This window comes from Hyperolius riggenbachi, chromosome 6 (genome assembly GCF_040937935.1).
Source record: "Hyperolius riggenbachi isolate aHypRig1 chromosome 6, aHypRig1.pri, whole genome shotgun sequence".
Taxonomy (NCBI): domain Eukaryota; kingdom Metazoa; phylum Chordata; class Amphibia; order Anura; family Hyperoliidae; genus Hyperolius; species Hyperolius riggenbachi.
Window position 1 is genome coordinate 162,520,530 of NC_090651.1, and position 20,228 is coordinate 162,540,757.

At 43.0% G+C, this 20,228-nt stretch overlaps 1 protein-coding gene across 8 annotated transcripts in view; it reads left to right on the top strand.

Annotated features, from left to right (window-relative positions):
• Positions 1–20,228, top strand: part of PRG4 (proteoglycan 4) — a 189,614-nt gene that overhangs the window by 127,371 nt on the left and 42,015 nt on the right. For all 8 annotated transcript variants that reach the window (XM_068240146.1, XM_068240143.1, XM_068240151.1 and 5 more), the window contains 3 exons: positions 3,755–3,856; positions 13,987–14,097; positions 17,325–17,444. In XM_068240146.1, the coding sequence (XP_068096247.1) occupies positions 3,755–3,856; positions 13,987–14,097; positions 17,325–17,444 (333 nt within the window). The remainder of the gene's footprint in view (positions 1–3,754; positions 3,857–13,986; positions 14,098–17,324; positions 17,445–20,228) is intronic.

Here is a 20,228-nt window from a genome sequence, read left to right on the forward strand (position 1 = left end):
TATATATATATATATAGTTTTACATGTCTCAGTTTAGGAGATTCCTTTCATATTCTATGAACCTGTCCCTCAGAAAACATAATGAAGGAACAATGCAGTGGTAGACCGCAATAAAAACTTGACAGGCACGCTAATCATAAAGTGAAAAGTTGTGGTGCAATTTAATAATTTAATTTATGTACAGTACAGGTAGTTTTTAGCTTATGCCAAAGTTGTGTAAATCAATCTATGTACAAATTAAAGGATATTCGAAGCCGCATGGCTGAATAAAACTATTTAGCTACCTTGCTGCATAAAGTAGCTGGGACGTGAATTGCATCCTCCTCCTCACCCAATTGCCTTCAACTGCTGAGAAAAGTGTCCGGACCGAAACCTGGCCCCTCACCTGGGTCAGCCTTTTTGACCGAAAGCAGTACGGCAGGCTGAGCATGCCCCTGCACAATTAGAAGCCCTGCATGCATGCTCACACTACTTCAGTGATGAAGTGCGCATGCACGGCATTCTGGAGCCTGCTGGGAGCATGGACACGTCAGTCGGTGCTGCTAAGTGTGCAGGCGCAGCGTCTAATGCACACTACTGCTTCCAGCCAAGGATGAGACCAGAAGGGGGGCTCAGGGAGCAGTCAGCAGGGCCGGATTTGTACTCTTTACCACCCTAGGTCACTGTCACCAGCCCCCCCCCCTTCAGTATAGGTAGCGAGATGACCCCTCCCCCCTTCCCTCTAGTATAGGTAGCCTGATGACCCCCCCAATATAGGTAGCCAAATGACGCCTCCCCCTTTCCTTCCAGTATAGGTAGCCAGATGACCCCTCCCCCTTTACTCTAGTATATGTAGCCAGATGACTCCTACCCCCTTTCACTCAGTATAGGTAGTCAGATGACTCCCTTAATCCCTCATTTTCCCACCCCCCACCTTTCAGTATAGGTAGCCAGCTCAAATTCACACTGCAGCAGCCATTAGTGTCACTTATTTCTCCACTCGTCTCCACTGTAGAAGCTTCCTCTTCCGTCTCCAGTGCTGCCCAAGTCCATAGCCGCTGGCCACAATGCAAACTGGACAGAGAGCAAGGTGGCTGCTCCACAGGCAGCCAGCAGCAGAGTACCGCTCCCTGCATTGCAGCATTTGCAAGTTTGCAAATGTTGCACCAGTTTAGTCTGCTGCTTTAGTGCTCTTCCTCTTGTGGTGCCCTAGGCCATGGCCTAGGGGGCCTTAGCCTAAATCCAGCTCTGGCGGTCAGGACACATTTCTCAGCAGATGGAGGCAATCAGGGGGGGGGGGGGGGGGAGGGGGGAGGATGCAGTCCGCATCCCAGCTAATTTGTGCAGCAAAGTATGTAAATAGTTTTATTCAGCCCTGGCACCTCCAATAACCTTTAAGCAATGATCTCCCATTGAAAGTCAGTTATTGATTTAGTGGTGTTACATATTTATATTAACATTTAAGTGAAAGAAGAAACCATTCCATACAGTTATCAGTCCGTGTATTTTTCCACTAGAATAGTTTGTATTCTAGAAACATCTATCTCCTAGTTAGTGTTATAGTTTCAGATATCATCTCATTTTACTTCTTCAGTTACAATTCCTCTTAATGCCTTTCCTTCAAATATTTTTAGAGCTTGCGCAACACCTTTTGTTAAGAGCCCACATTACTGCTCTCTTCAAACCAGATGCTACCAGTACATGATTTTACTTTGCAAGGTTTTCCCACTGTATATCATTGGATTGACAGTGCCAATACAAAAAAAAACCCTGATGATGTTGATGATCATGATGTTAATACAAGAAAACCAAAAGACCCAAAGTTAAAAGATTATGGCAATGGCCCAGATGATCCAGGAAAAACACCCAGAATTTAATCCATCCCATCTTATTAAAATTTTATGTTAGCATTGCATGGAGTACGAAATAGATTGATCAGATAGATTGTCATTTCTAGAGATGGAGTCCATTTTAGGGATTAACCTACGGTATATACTTTATGTCCCATGGACCATTATGCCAAGAAAATAGGAAAATAATGCCAATGGTAGAAAATGTAGCGTAAAAAAAAGTTTGGTAAGAAGGAAAAAGCATTGTATATAGTCATCAGTGCATGGACTTCTCAGTTTAGCACAGGTTGACTTTAGAGACGTGTAAGTAATTCAAATGTTGCACAGCTTTGAAAACAATGAGTTCTTATTGTAATCAATTAAAATACTATGGGTATGTTTCATGTGCTATTCCTTTCATAGGTTAGACATTAGGGGCACTAAAGTATGGTAAAGTTGCCTTGTGCATGGAGCCCAGGGCAATTTTACTGTTACTTGTGCATGGGGCGCACCGGCCATTAACCCATTATTGGCACGTATGTTACCGTGGTAACACGTGCATTGCTATGGTAACGCATGTTACTCTGTGCATTACCATAGCAATGCACACATTAACCTAGTATCATGCGTGGTTGATGGCCAGTGCGCCCCATGTGCAAGTATTGGTAAAATTGCCATGTGCTCCTTGCTTCTATGTGACTAGCTTTTCCTCTTGCCTACACTGAATCTGCATCCTAGTGTGTGTCCTGCATTCCAGTAGCTAATGTCAATGAGAAAATAAATGGTGGAAATATCCATTAAAGGATACCCCAACTGAAATGTGACATAATGAGATAGACATGTGTATGTACAGTGCCTAGCACACAGATAACTATGCTGTGTTCCTTTTTTTCTTTCTCTGCCTGAAAGAGTTAAATATCAGGTATATGAGTGGCTGACTCAGACAGGAAGTGACTACAGTGTGACCCTCACTGATAAGAAATTCCCCTTTTTTTTACCTCTTTCTTGCTCTCAGAAGCCATTTTCTGCTAGGAAAGTGTTTTATAGTTGGAATTTCTTATTAGTGAGGGTCACACTGTGGTCACTTCCTGTCTGAGTCAGGACTGAGTCAGCCACTTGCATACCTTATATTTAACTCTTTCAGGCAGAAAAATAAAAAAAGGAACACAGCATAGTTATCTGTGTGCTAGGCACTGTACATACACATGTCTATCTCATTATGTCACATTTCAGTTGGGGTATCCTTTAACCTCCCCGGCGTTCTATTGAGATCGCCAGGGAGGCTGCGGGAGGGTTTTTTTTTTAATTAAAAAAAAACTATTTCATGCAGCCAACTGAAAGTTGGCTGCATGAAAGCCCACTAGAGGGCGCTCCGGAGGCGTTCTTCCGATCGCCTCCGGCGCCCAGAATAAACAAGGAAGGCCGCAATGAGCGGCCTTCCTTGTTTTGCTTAGATCGTCGCCATAGCGACGAGCGGAGTGACGTCATGGACGTCAGCCGACGTCCTGACGTCAGCCGCCTCCGATCCAGCCCTTAGCACTGGCCGGAACTTTTTGTTCCGGCTACGCTGGGCTCAGGCGGCTGGGTGGACCCTCTTTCGCCGCTGCTCGCGGCGGATCGCCGCAGAGCGGTGGCGATCAGGCAGCACACGCGGCTGGCAAAGTGCCGGCTGCGTGTGCTGCTTTTTATTTGAAGAAAATCGGCCCGGCAGGGCCTGAGCGGCAGCCTCCGGCGGTGATGGACGAGCTGAGCTCGTCCATACCGCTCAGGAGGTTAAGGAACAAGCAGATAGTAATAAAAGCTTGACAGTACATCTTCATTTTATTTCCAAAATGAAATAAAAAATATTTTAGGTGGAGCTACATTTAAAAAATGCAGTTTAAAATATGCAACATATATAATTTAATTGTTTATGTAATCTACAAAGTACATCCTTGGAATTACAGAGCCAACCCCAAAAAGTCCAGATGATGATGACAGTCCAAGAAAACCAAAAGATCCAAAGTTAAAAGATGATGTTGATGACCCCTCAGGAAAAGCACCAAGAAGTTAGTCAATTCCGCTTCTTTTTTTGTATTTGTAAAAATCCTTGAATTTTTTGTTAACACCAGGCATGGTCGGAAGAGCCCATTTCCGGTTCTCTTTCTCTCTCTCTCTCTCTCTCTCTCCATCCATCCTCTTATATCATCAAGTAGGGAATTGCAGATTTTCAAAACAGCTTATATACCATAGCTGGGATTTGAACCCAGGACACAGTGGGTAGTAGGTATCTGTCTTACCCTCTAGACCATGAACCACACTACATGCTAAAGCAGGCCTAGCATAAACCATACTACCATTATGATCAATTCAATAGAAAAAGTAGCACGATTAAGGATTTGTACTTTTTGAAAAGCATGCTTATATACCATAGCTGGGATTTGAACCCAGGATGCAGTGTGTAGTAGGTATCTGTCTTACCCCCTAGACCATGAACCACACTACATGGTAGTAGGTATCTGTCTTACCCCCTAGACCCTAGGTTCTCAACGTGTGGTACGCGTTCCCCAGGGGTACTTCTGATGGTTCCAGGGGGTACTCGGGCTTGATATACTTAACCAAGAATAACACATTTAGAGTTTTAGAAAATGATAAATCTTATTTAAACAACACCAAATCAGTATTTTAGCTAATTAAAAGCAATACTAAATGCTTGGAAATTGTTTAGAACCAATTATAATGTACTACGATTAAATATATATCTGTCAAGGGGTACTTGTGATAATGTTTACTATGCCAGGGGGTACTTGATGAGTACAGGGTTTTAAAAGGGGTACATATCAATAAAAATGTTGAGAAACACTGCCCTAGACCATCAACCACACTCAGGGCCGGGCCGAGGCAGAGGCTGGAGAGGCTCCAGCCTCAGGGCGCAGTGTAGGAGGGGGTGCACAATTCATTCAGCTGTCATTCCCAATTGTGTTTGAAGCAGAAAGAAATAAGAAAAGGTTCATGGTCTAGAGGGTAAGACAGATACCTACTACCCACTGTGTCCTGGGTTCAAATCCCAGCTATGGAAAATAAGCATGCTTTTCAAAAAGTACAAATCCTTATTCATGCTACTTTTTCTATTGAATTGATCATAATGGTAGTATGGTTTATGCTAGGCCAGCTTTAGCATGTAGTGTGGTTCATGGTCTAGAGGGTAAGACAGATACCTTACTACCCACTGTGTCCTGGGTTCAAATCCCAGCTATGGAATATAAGCATGCTTTTCAAAAAGTACAAATCCTTATTCATGCTACTTTTTCTATTGAATTGATCATAATGGTAGTATGGTTTATGCTAGGCCAGCTTTAGCATGTAGTGTGGTTCATGGTCTAGAGGGTAAGACAGATACCTACTACCCACTGTGTCCTGGGTTCAAATCCCAGCTATGGAATATAAGCATGCTTTTCAAAAAGTACAAATCCTTATTCATGCTACTTTTTCTATTGAATTGATCATAATGGTAGTATGGTTTATGCTAGGCCAGCTTTAGCATGTAGTGTGGTTCATGGTCTAGAGGGTAAGACAGATACTTACTACCCACTGTGTCCTGGGTTCAAATCCCAGCTATGGAAAATAAGCATGCTTTTCAAAAAGTACAAATCCTTATTCATGCTACTTTTTCTATTGAATTGATCATAATGGTAGTATGGTTTATGCTAGGCCAGCTTTAGCATGTAGTGTGGTTCATAGTCTAGAGGGTAAGACAGATACCTACTACCCACTGTGTCCTGGGTTCAAATCCCAGCTATGGAATATAAGCATGCTTTTCAAAAAGTACAAATCCTTATTCATGCTACTTTTTCTATTGAATTGATCATAATGGTAGTATGGTTTATGCTAGGCCAGCTTTAGCATGTAGTGTGGTTCATGGTCTAGAGGGTAAGACAGATACCTACAACCCACTGTGTCCTGGGTTCAAATCCCAGCTATGGAAAATAAGCATGCTTTTCAAAAAGTACAAATCCTTATTCATGCTACTTTTTCTATTGAATTGATCATAATGGTAGTATGGTTTATGCTAGGCCAGCTTTAGCATGTAGTGTGGTTCATGGTCTAGAGGGTAAGACAGATACCTACTACCCACTGTGTCCTGGGTTCAAATCCCAGCTATGGAATATAAGCATGCTTTTCAAAAAGTACAAATCCTTATTCATGCTACTTTTTCTATTGAATTGATCATAATGGTAGTATGGTTTATGCTAGGCCAGCTTTAGCATGTAGTGTGGTTCATGGTCTAGAGGGTAAGACAGATACCTACTACCCACTGTGTCCTGGGTTCAAATCCCAGCTATGGAATATAAGCATGCTTTTCAAAAAGTACAAATCCTTATTCATGCTACTTTTTCTATTGAATTGATCATAATGGTAGTATGGTTTATGCTAGGCCAGCTTTAGCATGTAGTGTGGTTCATGGTCTAGAGGGTAAGACAGATACCTACTACCCACTGTGTCCTGGGTTCAAATCCCAGCTATGGAATATAAGCATGCTTTTCAAAAAGTACAAATCCTTATTCATGCTACTTTTTCTATTGAATTGATCATAATGGTAGTATGGTTTATGCTAGGCCAGCTTTAGCATGTAGTGTGGTTCATGGTCTAGAGGGTAAGACAGATACCTACTACCCACTGTGTCCTGGGTTCAAATCTCAGCTATGGTATATAAGCTGTTTTGAAAATCTGAGAGAGAGAGAGAGATTTTTTGGGTGTTATACCGGAAAATTCCGTCGGAATTATATAATTTCCGCGGAATTCCGTTTCAGAGGAATTCCGTTCCGACCACCGGAATCGGAATTAGCTAATTCCGGCCGGAATCACGGAATTAATAATTCCGCTGAATTTTCCGACCATACCTGGTTAACACACAACTTGATACATGTATAGTAAAGGATTTGTATTGTTTGATATTACTACCTGGACTCACCTTTGATGACAATGAGCACACACGCACGCACGCACGCACGCACGCACACGCACTTAAAAAATACCTAGATGAGAAGGATGATACTGGACGTCCCAAAGAAAAACCTAGAGGTCAGTTATGTTGCTGTTATTTCCTGTTTTTTATCAAACCTGTTTGAATAGAAGGATAACATGGTATGTCTTTATTAGTAAAGCAGACAGTTAAAAGTATAAGTGCCGCCAGTATAGCCACCTATAGGTGCTCCTGGTATAGCCAGCTATAGGTGCCCCCTTGTACAGCCAGGCATATGTGCCCCCATTTTAACCAGGAATAGGTGCCCCCAGTATAGACAGGCATAGATGCCACCAGTATAGACAGGTAGAGGTGACGCTCATTACAGACAGGTATAGGTGGTCCCAGTATAGACGGGTATAGGTGCCCCCAGTACAGACAGGCATAGATGCCCCCAGTACAGACAGGCATAGATGCCCCCAGTATAGACAGGCATAGATGCTCTCAGTGTAGACAAGTATAGGTGCCCCCAGTATAGCTAGGTTTAGGTGCTCCCAGTATGGACAGGTATAGGTGCCCCCAGTATAACCAGATATAGGTGCCCTCAGTATAGCCCGGTAGAGGTGCTCCCAGTATAGCTAGGTATAGGTGCCCTCAGTATAGCCAGGTAGAGGTGCTCCAAGTATAGACAGATATATGTGCCCCCAGTATAGGCAGGCATAGATGCCCCCAGTATAGACAGGCATAGATGCCCCCAGTATAGACAGGCATAGATGCCCCCAGTATAGACAGGCATAGATGCCCCCAGTATAGACAGGCATAGATGCCCCTAGTATAGAAAGGCATAGATGACCCTAGTATAGGTTGCCAGCTAGGTGTTCCAGGAGTACAGGTGGGGTCACAGCACAAGAAGGCAGAACAATGGCCACACAGAGTGTGGCTCCCACTCCCCCCCCCCCTCACCCCGGGCTCCCCTGTCAGCGCTTCCCCCTCCAGCAGTGATGCAGCATCAAGTGGGCATGGAACACGGACATACCTCTTCTGCGTTCCATGCTGTATATGTTCTTCTCTGTAAGTGCCTGACGCTACTTCCTGATAAACAGGAAGTAGTGTCAGGCGCTTCAGAGTAGAACCACCGCCGCATGGAATGCAGAAGTATGTCCACGTTCCATGCCTGCTTGATGCTGCATCACTGCTGGAGGGAGAAGTGCTGACGGGGGAGCCCAAGGTGAGGGGGGTGGGCCTCCTTCCCCTCTGCTCTGCTTTGCTCTGTGTGGCCATTGTTCCTCCCTCATGCGCTGCACCCCCTCCTGCCCCCCAAAAACAGCCCTTGGCAGGCCCCCGCGGCTGCATTCCTTACAGCCCCCATTGTTACGCCCCTGACCTCAACACCAATTACTTTTAGAGTGGAATAAAAATAAAGCCATCAGAAGTTCACATATAGGGTTTCACTCGCTTAAAAAGACCATGTCCAATCTTCAGTTCATAAAAAAACACACAGAAAAACAGTGCTCTGATTGGTTCCATCTCAACCAGGATAAACTTCAGCATATTGACCCCCCCCCCCCCCAAAAAAAAAATACAGACTGCTACACATAATGTCTGAATTTGTTAGATGAACAGCAATCATCAAAATGAGAAATGCACTCCAAGATGTGGTGTGCCAACTCCAGGGAAAAATGTTTGCTAGGCTTCTATTCAATGGATTCCCTCAATTTTCTTTCCAATAAATATTGTCAGTCCACAATGGAACACCCAGACAGTAAGACAGCAAGATAACTAAAAAGCAGTTACACCTCCACCTATTCTATCCAAAATGTAAAAGAGAAAAAGGTTTTGCAATCCCAAATATGCATTTTTACGTACAGTATGTACAATCAGTGGCGTAGCTAGGGTATTTGACACCCGATGCGGATAATTTACTGACACCCCCCCCCCCCCCAAAAAAAAAAACTGTGGGGTTGGCCATGACATCACATGGGTGGAGCTAACTGTAATGTAACTATGTAACAGTAAGGCAGTGGGATAATATAGGTAGCCAGATAGGTAGGTAGGTAGGTGCCCCCAATACAGGTTAAATAAGTAGGTGCCCCCAGCATAGGTTAGATAGGTAGGTGCCCCCAGTATAGATTACATGGGTAGCTGCCCCCCAATATAGCTTTGATAGGTAGGTGCCTCCAGTATAGGTTAGATAAGTAGCTGCCCCCTGTATAGGTTAGATAGGTAGCTGCCCCCCAGCATAGGTTAGACAGGTAGCTGCCCCCCAGTATAGGTCAGATATGTAGCTGCTCCCAGTATAGGTCAGATAGGTACCTGCCCCCCAGTATAGGTCAGATAGGTACCTGCCCCCCAGTATAGATTAGATAGGTACCTGCCCCCAGTATAGATTAGATAGGTACCTGCCCCCCAGTATAGGTTAGATAGGTAGCTGCCCCCCAGTAAAGGTTAGACAGGTAGCTGCCCCCCAGTATAGGTTAGATAGGTAGCTGCCCCCATTATAGGTTAGACAGGTAGCTGCCCCCGTATAGGTTAGATAGGTACCTGCCCCCCAGTATAGATTAGATAGGTAGCTGCCCCCCAGTAAAGGTTAGACAGGTAGCTGCCCCCCCAGTATATGTCAGACATGTAGCTGCCCCCCCAGTATAGATTAGATAGGTAGCTGCCCCCCAGTAAAGGTTAGACAGGTACCTGCCCCCCCCCCCCAGTATAGGTTAGATTAGGTAGCTGCCCCCCCAGTATAGGTTAGATAGGTAGCTGCCCCCCAGTATAGGTTAGATAGGTAGCTGCCCCCCCCCCCAGTATAGGTTAGATAGGTAGCTGCCCCCCCAGTATAGATTAGATAGGTAGCTGCCCACCCAGTATAGGTTACATAGGTAGCTGCCCCCCAGTATAGATTAGATAGGTAGCTGCCCCCCCCCCCAGTATAGGTTAGATAGGTAGCTGCCCCCAGTATAGAATAGATAGGTACCTGCCCCCCAGTAGAGGTTAGACAGGTAGCTGCCCCCAGTACAGATTAGATAGGTACCTGCCCCCAGTATAGGTTAGATAGGTAGCTGCCCCCCAAATAGGTTAGATAGGTAGCTGCCCCCCAATATAGGTTAGATAGGTAGCTGCCCCCCAATATAGGTTAGATAGGTATCTGTCCCCCAGTATAGATTAGATAGGTAGCTGCCCCCCAGTATAGATTAGATAGGTAGCTGCCCCCAGTATAGATTAGATAGGTAGCTGCCCCCCCAGTAAAGGTTAGACAGGTAGCTGCCCCCCCCAGTATATGTCAGATATGTAGCTGCCCCCCAGTATAGATTAGATAGGTAGCTGCCCCCTAGTAAAGGTTAGACAGGTACCTGCCCCCCAGTATATGTCAGATATGTAGCTGCCCCCCAGTATAGGTTAGATTAGGTAGCTGCCCCCCCCCCCCCAGTATAGGTTAGATAGGTAGCTGCCCCCCAGTATAGATTAGATAGGTAGCTGCCCCCCCCCAGTATAGGTTACATAGGTAGCTGCCCCCCAGTATAGATTAGATAGGTAGCTGCCCCCCCCCCGCCCAGTATAGGTTAGATAGGTAGCTGCCCCCCAGTATAGATTAGATAGGTACCTGCCCCTCAGTATAGGTTAGACAGGTAGCTGCCCCCCAGTATAGGTTAGACAGGTAGCTGCCCCCCAGTACAGATTAGATAGGTACCTGCCCCCAGTATAGGTTAGATAGGTAGCTGCCCCCCGTATAGGTTAGATAGGTAGCTGCCCCCCAATATAGGTTAGATAGGTACCTGCCCCCCAGTATAGGTTAGATAGGTATCTGTCCCCCAGTATAGGTTAGATAGGTAGCTGCCCCCCAGTATAGGTTAGATAGGTAGCTGCCCCCAGTATAGGTTAGATAGGTAGCTGCCCCCCAGCATAGGTTAGATAGGTAGCTGCCCCCGTATAGGTTAGATAGGTAGCTGCCCCCAGTATAGATTAGATAGGTAGCTGCCTCCCAGTATAGATTAGATAGGTAGCTGCCCCCAGTATAGATTAGATAGGTAGCTGCCCCCCAGTAAAGGTTAGACAGGTAGCTGCCCCCCCCCCAGTATATGTCAGATATGTAGCTGCCCCCCAGTATAGATTAGATAGGTAGCTGCCCCCCAGTATATGTCAGATATGTAGCTGCCCCCCAGTATAGGTTAGATTAGGTAGCTGCCCCCCCCCCCAGTATAGGTTAGATAGGTAGCTGCCCCCCCAGTATAGGTTAGATAGGTAGCTGCCCCCCCAGTATAGGTTAGATAGATACCTGCCCCCCAGTATAGATTAGATAGGTAGCTGCCCCCCAGTATAGGTTAGATAGGTAGCTGCCCCCCAGTATAGATTAGATAGGTACCTGCCCCCCAGTATGGGTTAGATAGGTAGATAGGTGCCCCCCCCATAATGGTCAGCCGCTAGGAGGGCAGCCCGACCTCTCCCTCCCTTCCACTGCCCGGGCCGCCCTCCGTGCTCCGCCCTCTGAATACAAAGGTAGCGCAGCCATCGAAGCACTGTGAATAGTCACTCTCCTCCCTGGTTCCAATCGCCGCCGATCTCTTCCTGCTCTGAATAGACGCTGATACACATGCTGTTTCCGGCTAAACAGGAACTATTCACACTATTCTAATGGTCTGAGATCTTGATTTTGGGGTTTTCATAAGCTGTAAGCCATAATTATCAAAACTATAACAAATAAAGGCTTGAAATATCAGGCTCTGCATGTAATGAGTCTATTTCATATATGAGTTTCACTTTTTAAGTTGAATTACTCAAAAAAATGGACTTTTGCACAGTATTTTAATTTTTCGAGTTTTACCTTGTATTACATGAGTTATTCCCACTTACATATACCCTTGAAATTACAGAACCAAATTAAAAAAGCCCTGGTAATACTAAAAAATAAAAAAAAGTGAAAGATGTTGGTGATGACCCAGGATTTACAGCAAACACTTTCTGGGTCATCACACGGACTGGGAGCTGGAAAAGTTGAGGAAATCCACTAGCCGGCCAAGCAGCAGTAATCAGGTGTTGCTGCTCACAGTGAAGACTTGCTGCATGTTTGTATTGGGAGTGATAACACAGGGTTTCTGCTGCTTGGCCTGCAGGTGGATTTCCTCCGTTTTTCCACCTCCCAGTCCGACACTGAAGTACAGGAAAATAACCTAAAGATTAGCTATGTCTAACCATATATAATAGAAAACTGATGTATGTAATGCATACATATTTTATTTTCAAACTTTTTGCAACACTATGGCCTCGATTTATCAAGACTTATCGAATCAATTACCGACAGCTCAGTAAAATACCGAACTCGATAAGTTGATTTCAGGATTCATCAAAGTTATCTACAGCTGTTAGCGAGCATTCGGTAATCATTCGGTAATGATGCGATAAAACAGAAGAAAGTGCAATTCATGAAAATGAAAGTGGGCGTGGTTTAGTGTTAAATTTAGGATTAGTTATCTCCTTCACTGCTCTGTCGTTATTCCTCTCAGATCTTTGCTAACAGAGAAGATGGAGCCATTTGAAGTGGTTATGTATCAGCTGAGAGTGATTCAAAGGAGCAGAAGGGCAAGAATAAGGTCTAGAACAGGCATGGGCAAACTTGGCCCTCCAGCTGTTAAGGAACTACAAGTCCCACAATGCATTTGCCTTTATGAGTCATGACTGTGGCTGTAAGACTCCTGCAATGCATTGTGGGACTGGTAGTTCCTTAACAGCTGGAGGGCCAAGTTTGCCCACGCCTGGTCTAGAACCATATCAATTTGCAAGAGAATGGATTTATTTGCTATACCAGGACATCAGCATTTTTCTTGAATCATCTTGTAAGAGTAGTAGCAGTTTTTGTAGTTAGCCAATAAATGGTATCATCCTGATTTAAAACTTCTATCTTGTAAGAGAACACAGGCAGTGCCAGGGTTAACTAAATTGCTAGCTTCACTACATTTTTTCAGAAAAGGCTCCTTTCAAGCCGTAGCTGGCAAAATTGTGGGATTGTCTCAAGCCACTTCCAGAATCCTGGTCCAGGTGTTAAAGAGAATCTGTATTGTTAAAATCGCTCAAAAGTAAACATACCAGTGCTTTAGGGGACATCTCCTATTACCCTCTGTCACAATTTCGCCGCTCCTCGCTGCATTAAAAGTGGTTAAAAACAGTTTTAAAAAGTTTGTTTGTAAACAAACAAAATGGCCACCAAAACAGGAAGTAGGTTGATGTACAGTATGTCCACACATAGAAAATACATCCATACACAAGCAGGCTGTATACAGCATTCCTTTTGAATCTCAAGAGATCATTTGTGTGTTTTTTTTCCCCCATGCACTGAAGTTTCAGGCTGCTCTTTTCTTCCTGCAAACAGCTTTGTCCTTGTTTGTAATTCCTCAGTATGTGAAAGCCCAGCCAGCTCAGAGGAAGATTTATCCAGCTGATTAGAGCAGCTTCTCTCTTCTCTCTTATCTAAATAACACACAGGCAGTGTGCATAGAGGGGCCAGGAAAGGTGAGTTCATAGCAGAACCACAACACTGAAGAACTTGGCAGCCTTCCAGACACAGGCCGACAAGTCTGACAGGGGAAAGATACATTGATTTATTACAGAGACTGTCATAGTAGAAAGTGCTGCAGTTAGCCAGAACACATTAGAATAGCTTTTGGAACTTGTAGGATGATAAAAAACAGGATGCAATTTTTGTTACGGAGTCTCTTTAAGCCCTATTCGGAATGTTGCTACATGGTATTCAAAGGACTGCCTTTTTGCCCACAATTCCACGGGAATCTTATGACGTTGTGTTAAATTACCGCTGTCAAATTGAAATATCGACATGTTACCGAATGGTTACCGCATTGTTATCGATAGTTTATTGAAGTCACACCGAATGAAGAAAAACCTTGATGAATACAACTAGAAATTTATAAACTCTGAATTTGGTAATTTAACGAACTGGAAAAAGTTATCGCAAAGACAATGATGAATCGAGGCCTATATCCTTAAAATGACAGAACTAGATAAAAAAAAGTCCAGATAACAACAATGGAAATCCAAGAAAACCAAAAGACTGAAACACAGAAGATAATGGTGAGAGTGCAATCATAAAGCACAGAACTTAGTTATCTTTTCTTCTAATTTTCCAGAATTTAAAAATATCTTAAGCATTTTTTACAAATTTACAACTTAGTGTATGTACAGTGTAATTTTTGTATTGTTCCATTTTATTTCTTTGATGTATATTTTAATTTACAGAGCCAAATAAAAATAGTCCTGATGCCAATGACGGTAAATCAAGAAACCCAAAGGATCCAAAGAAAAAAGAAATTACAGAAGAAGTGGAAGAAGTAGAAGAAACAGATACAGGTAAGTTGTTTTGCTGTTGTTCCTTTAACTAGCTTAAATCAAGACAGTACTTTACACTGACTGAACCAAAATACTTCCTGTAGCTTTTCAATTCTTTGTTTACAGATTATCTTGCAACCAATAACTTAAACCACTTTAAAATCCAGTGTTTTATCCTGTACTATTCCTGAAATTGTTGATATTTCAGTTGTGTCACTATTGATACAGCAATAACGTTTTAATTACTTATGCCATGCAAGTGATATGTATATTGTTTTTTTCTGTACAGCATTGGGGCCCCAAACTGTTGCCAGAGTGCCCGCAGATGATAGTTAACTTATGGGTAGTTGTCATTAAAAGTGTGTAAGCATCCTTAAGCCTAAGTACAAGTGGTTCACGGGCATAGTCATAAACTAACAGTAAAAATGGCATGCGTGGTCCCACCCTCCCAACCAAAGATCTATGGATTCAATCCGCTAATAATGTACTTTCCCTCGACAAATTAACATATAGTTACAGAAATTGCCCCCAAAAATTCTACAACATATGGAATGATTGGATTAAACACTACGCTCCCAAACTGTCCCAATGATTACCTATGACTGAGCCTAAATTGGTTTGTACCCTGTCTGAGAAATTTCTTAATTCCCCCTCTCCTCTTTAACTCACACCATTTTTCTCTTCCTTTCTCTTTTTCTCCCCTCTTTCTCCCTATGTTATTGCAAGCTCCTGTAATACCTCAATACAGGATCTGAGCAGGTTGGTCAAGTGTATAATTTAAGATAACATGACAGCTATGAACTCATCTATTCTACTCCTTTGAACTCTGATGGATAATTGGGTCCACACCACAAGAAGATTCATAGCAATGTTTTGACCCCACATTACGTATTGTTGCAAATGGTACTAGAACTGCAGCTTTGTTCTCATGGCAAATTCCAAGTCTCTTTGGACTCACGTCTAGTTAAATATGCATCTACCATACAGACTTATTGTGTTGCTCTGGTTACTCTCAAAGCGCTATGAACCCTGTCATGTTATTACTGTCTCTTTACAGTTATCTCCTGCATTTGTCCTGTACAACTTGAATGTCTCTCTTATTGTGATCTCTCACTGTAATTTTTGTTGACTTTTGTTTAATAAAAGTTTACTGTTAAAAAAATGGCATGCGCAGGCAGTGCATGGAAATTTGAACGGTACTTATGTCTTTGATTTGGTATATGTTGTGCAATTAGCATGACCCATGTTACCTAGGTAATGCTTGTGTTGGTAGTGTACACACTAAACACTAAAGCATGTTGCATGAGAAATGCAGGCAGTACCTAGGTAACACTGGTCTTGTAAAGTGCACAACAACCACTACATCAGTGGTTTAAGTACCAGTAAATTTGCAGCTGTGAATGTGTCCCAAGGGGTTAATAGGCTGGGTAGGGGTTAACGCTTTACTGCAGGTAGAAAATAAAAAAAAAATATTAACGTTGTGACACTATTTGCCTTTTCTTTAACTTTTTTAACCCCAATGTTTACTGATTTAATCCATCTAATTTCTATAGCAGCAATCATTCACTCTTTTAGTGGGCACAGACACTGACAAAAGGGGCGGGAGCACGTGGCAGCAAGTTTTCATTGAGAATGTGATTTTTATGTCTAAAGGTGGCCGTACATCAAGCAACTTGATGGCTGATCGACCATCCAATTCGATTATTATAATCGATTTGGATGAAAATCGACCGGCAATGCAACCAATTTTGGGGGTAAAGATTGGTTACATTCTTGATCGCGCATGCTGCAAGATGTTGCTCGATCGGGTGCGCGGTGGTAATGACGTGCAATTTCCCAACAATCTACGAACACCAAAACTCCCAACACCGTCTCCCATAATGTCAATATCCACCAAGTGCCCGTGTAAAGTGTACACATTACCTGTTTGCTTGTCCCTCCACTGCTCCGGGTGCATTCTCCTCTCTATACACGCACGCCCCACGTGGTTTCCTGGTAATGGCGCGCGTGTGATGTCACATACACGCGCCCTTACTAGGAAACCACCTAGGACGTGCATGTATGGAGAGGAGGAATCCCGGAAGCCAGCGGGGGACAAGCAGAGGCTGCGGAGAGGTAATGTATACACTTTACATGGGCACTGGGGGAACATTGACTTTAGGGGACAGCGGCAGATGCGGCGCACAAGGCTCATTCCCAAGAGATTTCATGCTGAAATTGATCGGGAATTGCCTGTGTTGTATGGGCAGCTGACAGATCTCTCTCTTATCAGATTCGATAAGAGAGAGATTTGTCTGTTGGTTGAATCAGCCCATACATCTCTACATATATGGGCACCTTAAGAATACACAAGGAAATAAAATCTTAAGTCTTAAAGGGGCATTATGGTAACAAACTGCAAATTGTAAAATGTATATTTCCACATACATACATAAAAGTTGCACATTTTTCCCAAAGTAAATGCACTACAAATAAATACAAAAAATACATGTTTTGCTTCCCATGTAGCTGTCACTTACAGCAGGTATTATGATCTACCAATTCTGAACCGCTTACTGACAGGTTTTGGATTAGTCCATCTCCTCATAGGGGATTCTTAGGATTTCTCTTACTTCACAGGCACTCCTTGAATGGCAATGGCACCCAGAATAGTTGAAAAGGGCGCAAGTCGTACCTTGTTTAAAAGGGTACCCGCTATAATAGCAGGTGTTGTTATGTGCGAGAGGTTAAGGTTAGCTGCACCTTGGGGGGGTTAATGGTTAGGCACCCTCATCGGAGGGTTCTGTATGAGAGTAAGGAGAGGTTAGGTCATAGTAAATTATGTGTAAATATTACCAATATTTTACTATATAAACGTAGTAGGATATCAGTAAAAGTACCGATATTCTGCTATTCTGCACCCTTTTAAAATGTACACGTGGCACTGTGCAACTATCTAAATAATGACACATGAGTAGGCAGGCAAGCTGGCATGTTTGTATGCTGTAGGTCCTTACCAGGGAGTGCTTTTGAAACAATTTAAAGGAACTCTGAAAATCCTCCCTGAGGCTATAGACTAATCCAAGCCTGTCAATAAGAGATTAAAACTGTCAGATTATTATATTTACTGTATGTGACAGCTACACCGCAAGTAAAAATATATGTATGTGTGTACGCACGCACACACGCACACACACGCACACACGCACACGCACACGCACACACTTTGTGTGTGTGTTTTACATATAAATAACATTTATCTATTGCAGAGGGTGATGACAACACTTCCTCTTCTACACTGAAAAATACAAAGAATACAAAGAAACGTTCACCTGCAAATGGAAACAAAAATCCAAGAAAACCAAGAAAACCAAAGGGAACAACAGATGGTAAACAAAACTCAAATACATAAAACCAGAGAAATGATTGCTGTGGAATGTACTTTGTTTACCTAAATATCCCATGTTGATTGATTGTTTTAATGTGCATGTAAGAGTCCCTGCACAAGTATCTTGACAGAAACTGGAAGATAGAAATGTAAAAGTTTGCTATCAGTACACAGATTATGCCAGGTCTTAAAAATGAGGAATAAAGGCTTCTGCCCTCTCCAATTTATAACTACTGTAGCAAGGTGTGAATTTCTGGGCAGTCTCAGGGCATTAGTATTCTTAACAAAGTATGAAGTATTGTTTTCAATTTTTCAAAGATGAGCTTTTTAAAAAATGTTCAATTAAAAAAAAGTAACATACTCTAAATGCATGCAAGCATAATAGATATGCACAGTACTATAATATTACTGAGTCACTCTACTTAATAAGTGTTACCATTATCTAATGGTTAATAATTCCCATTGGCACTGATTTCATGTTTAGATGCATAACGTGTCTGCTTCAATGCTGACTGGCGTGTGTTAGAGTAGGGACCAAGTACAAGGAGGAAATCGTGTTGAGGTGATCTACCTAAATACAAAAAAACGCTGCAATTTTTAAAAAAACAAAAATCTTCCATGCTAACAAGTCAAGATTTTTTTAAAAGCAGTCTAGTTTACAGTTTGTGGCAAAAAGATTAAAGGAAAACAGAGGAGTGCTCCATAGTGTATTACACTTTTTATTGTTAAAACACGCAGGATTAAAATACACTTACTAGAAAGCAGTGTCCTATCAGCTTGTCATGGGTGAATCCCATAAGTAACCTCAAGCGAGCAACCTGTTCCTCCTCTGTAGCCAGCAGCGGGGGGTGTCCTAGGTGGTATGGACGAGGTGCCTCTTGTCCTGTGTGCCAGTGACCAGTCAGGACGTGTTTCGGCGTATCCACGACTTTGTCAAGTGTCATATCAGCTTGTCATGGGTGAATCCCATAAGTGAGTAACACTGCTTTCTAGTAAGTGTATTTTAATCCTGCATGTTTCAATAATACAAATTGTAATACACTACGGAGCGCTCCTCCATTTTCCTTTTATCTTTTTGACACAGTCTATCCTTTCAGCCGGGGAGGAGGGCGGCTGAAGTTTTGTATTGTTTACCACATGAATGCTTAAAGAGAAACTCTAACCAAGAATTGAATTTTATCCCAATCAGTTGCTGATACCCCTTTTACATGGGAAATATATTTCTTTTCTCAAACAGGCCATCAGGGGGCGCTGTATGGCTGATATTGTGGTGAAGAGTTTCCTACAAGAAACTCTGAGGACCGTGGCACTCCTGGCAGCTTCCTGTCTGTGAACCTTGTTGCATTGTGGGAAATAGCTGTTTACAGCTGTTTCCAACTGCCAAAAAAAGCATGCAGCAGCTATATCACCTGCCAACAGTAAAAATGTCACCATGTAATAAATGTCCCAATGTAAAACAGGGATTTAAAAGATTTTACAATGGGCACACACTGACTAAATCATTCATACATAATTATTGTAAAAATGAAGCACTTTTTTACTACTTTATTTTTACTGGAGTTCCTCTTTAAGTAGCGCAAGATTGCACATCTTTGCTGTGAACGTATTTTTGAGTGTAAAGGGTTACTCTCGGTATGTGTCCTGTGTCTTCCTCTATCTTTTCCCATTGCCACGTGCCTAGGTGTAACTTCAATGCCCTGCTCTTTGCTTTATCAACCCTAACTCAGATCTACCCCCTTGCCCTTTGTCTACTAGTTAACCTCATTGTCTACATAGGCTTAACTCAATTGCCCAGGTCTATAACAGGTTTACTGTAATATATTAGGAAGTTTTGAATCAGGGTGATTTATTGGCCGACTTCCTGTAAAAAGTTCCTGTAGACCTACAAAGTCTGAAAAAGGGTTATTGGTCGAAAGCTTACTCTTTTTTTTTTACATTAGCCATGAAATGGTTCATCCTGATTCAAGACTTCCTGCTTTTAAAGTGAATGGGAACCGCATTTAAAAAAATGAGACAGATACTTATCCAAGTAGAGGGAAGGCTCTGGGTCCTATAGAGCCTTACCACTCCTCTCCTGGACCCCTCGTTCCAGTGCTGGCTCGCCCGGTAGCAGTATTTGACTAATTTAGTCAAATACTTCTTTACCCGGCCGAAGGAGGCTTCAGAAGTCTTCAGGGAGCCCGAGTGCTCCTGAAGAAGGGCGGCCCTGTACTGCGCCTGCGCAAGCACGCTCTCTTGCACGCTCACGCCTGTGCAGTATGGAGCCGCACGTCTTTGGGAGGACACGGCTCCCGAAGACTTCCAAATAGCCTTTCGGTGGGGGATTGAAACGGGGGGAGCCAGTACAGGATAGAGGGCACCGAGAGAGGAGACTGAAGGCTCTATACAACTTAGAGCCTTCCCTCTCCTTAGGTAAGTATTTGCTTCATTTTTACAATATTCATTTATAAATTATTTAGTCAGTGTTTGCCCATTGTAAAATCTTTCCTCACCAATGGAGCAGTGGGGATTGCAGCTACCTGATCCTCTCAGCCCCCGGATCAGGTAGCCCGTTTTTTTTTTATTTTATAACCCCACCTCGGGCTCTCTTGAAGGCTAATTAGCCAAAGCCTGTAAAGGTTTTTTGCCTTCCTCTGGAACAGCTGGGATGTGTGCAGGTTCAGGACAGTTTTTGTTACCTAATTGAACTTGAAGGATGGGTGTCTTTTTATTTCAACCAAACTACTTATGTAATTATGTAATACTGCTACTCTAATAAATGAATAATATAATAGAAAGAATAGCT